Below are 2093 nucleotides of genomic sequence, written 5' to 3'. Positions count from 1 at the left end.
GTCCCTCCTCCCTATCTTTTATCTTAGCCTGCTGAACACACTTTCCTCATTACTGAAGAAGGGCTTATGCCCGAAACATCGATTCTCCTGTTCCTTGGATGCTGCCTGACCTGCTGCGCTTTTCTTATCAATCTACACCCCAACACAGTGTAATAAAGGTCTGTTACACCAGTAATAACCCCTATCAATCTACACCCTAACACAGTGTAATAACGCTCTGTAATAAGATTTTCTGTGAAACCTGAGGCTGCTCACTCACCGTATGCTCACTCTCCACATCGAGGGAGCTGGTTGCTTCGTCGAGGATGAGGATTTGAGGTTGCCGGATGAGAGCGCGAGCAATGGCTATTCTCTGTTTCTCTCCACCAGAAAGCTGTCCTCCTGCCTCTCCAACATCTGAACGGGAAAGTGGAATATTTCAGTGATGCTCACATCGTATTGATCCATTTCCCCTTCTCCATACAGTGGGGGCAGCTCAGTGACCTGAGCAGCTTCTCATGTGGCTTCTCTCGGAGATGGAGCTGAGCTCCCCACTGGTGTAGCCCTCCACAGAGATCGGTGGGAGCAACTCCCAAAGCCCAGTCAGTCAGTCACCCTCGGTAACAAAGTCCCTCACAGTCACACTCAATTACAGTCGCTCACGCTCACCCTCGAGAATGGAGGCCCTCAATATCACACTCAGTGACACTCACCCTCAGTAACAGAGTCCCTCACTGTCACACTCAATTACAGTCCCTGACTGTCCCTCCTGATCATCCTGCCCTCACTCCCAGTCTGGCTGGGTGTCGAGTATGGTTTCTGATGATACCTGTGCTGTAGCCATGCTCCAGTCCCTCGATGAATTCATGGGCATTGGCCTTCTGAGCTGCTGCAGTGACCGATGACATCGGAACGTTGTGGAGGCCATAGCAGATATTGTCCCTGACAGAGAGTGCAAACAGCACAGGCTCCTGTCCCACGACACCCAACTGAGGAGCAAAAACACAAGAGTTTTGTTCAGAATCACCAGGAGAGAGACAGACTCCAGTGTGGTTGTAGAATGCTGTCGGAGTGAGAGGACCAGGCAGGATAGTGAGACCTGTACTCAGTACTCACCAACAGACTGAGAGTGGGCAATGAAGGAACATCATTCAACACAGCTCAAAGCATCACACATCTCGAGAAGGACGTATTGAGTGTAGTCAATATGGTACACACCGATATTGTGTGTATTTTGGGATGGACAGATGGAAATTGATGTGCATATCCCCCACTGAGGCAGTTGGTAAAGTGATAGACTTACCTTTATTAACTGAGGTACTGGCTTTAAGTGCAGGGAGATGATGCTGGAACTGTATAAAACATTGGGGAGGTCACAGCGAGAGTATTGTGTGCAGTTCTGGAATCCTCATTCTAACACTGGAGACTTACCAGCAAGTTGTCTGGGCTGCAGAGTTTCAGTACCGAGAGAGAGATGGGACATACTGGGATTGTTTTCTTAAAGCAGAGGGGATTTGACTGAGATTTATACAATTTTCAGGAGCATAGATAGGATAGAGAGGAAGAAATGTTCTCTCCATAGAGGGATCAATGATCAGGAACACAGATTTAAGGTGCGGGCTGGAAGGTTTCGAGGGCACTTTGAGGGGAAACCTTTTTACCTTGAGGGAGCCTGGAACTCACTGCCTGTCAGGCTGGGTAAAGGAAGAAATCCTCGTCCCATTAAACAAGGAGTTAGATGGGCACTTGTGATGCCAAATCATACAAGGCTGTGGACCAATGGGCTTAAAAATGTGTTGCTGGAAAAGCGCAGCTGGTCAGGCAGCATCAAAGGAGCAGGAGAATCGACGTTTTGGGCATAAGCCCTTCCTCAGGACCAATGGGATCAGAATAGTTTGGTGGCTGTCCTTGACCAGTGCAGACATTATGGGCTGAGGAACCTTTCCCTGTGTTGGAGAGCTCTATTACAGTAAATGCCAGCCTTGTTTTGCAGGGGCGAACATTGGAGGGTAAATGCTCGCTGGGTTAACTCCCCTGATTTCCTTCACACAGCCACCACAGCAACCAGATGATTTACACCTCACCTGAATGACTACCAACCAATGACTATCAGC

The 2093-nt window shown here is 48.8% G+C and overlaps 1 protein-coding gene across 1 annotated transcript; it reads right to left on the bottom strand.

Annotated features, from left to right (window-relative positions):
- Positions 1-201: 201 nt before the first annotated feature.
- On the bottom strand, positions 202-1090 carry LOC122545501 (ABC-type oligopeptide transporter ABCB9-like; the record flags this gene model as incomplete). The annotated part of the gene is made up of 2 exons (XM_043684501.1): positions 202-396; positions 809-1090. Coding segments are annotated over 2 exons (477 nt in total), but the record flags the coding sequence as incomplete, so codon positions are not given.
- Positions 1091-2093: the final 1003 nt, after the last annotated feature.

The sequence above is a fragment of the Chiloscyllium plagiosum genome, unplaced genomic scaffold (genome assembly GCF_004010195.1).
Source record: "Chiloscyllium plagiosum isolate BGI_BamShark_2017 unplaced genomic scaffold, ASM401019v2 scaf_32921, whole genome shotgun sequence".
NCBI lineage: Eukaryota > Metazoa > Chordata > Chondrichthyes > Orectolobiformes > Hemiscylliidae > Chiloscyllium > Chiloscyllium plagiosum.
Note: the sequence above shows the minus strand (reverse complement) of the source record. Positions and strands in the feature narration are given on the sequence as shown.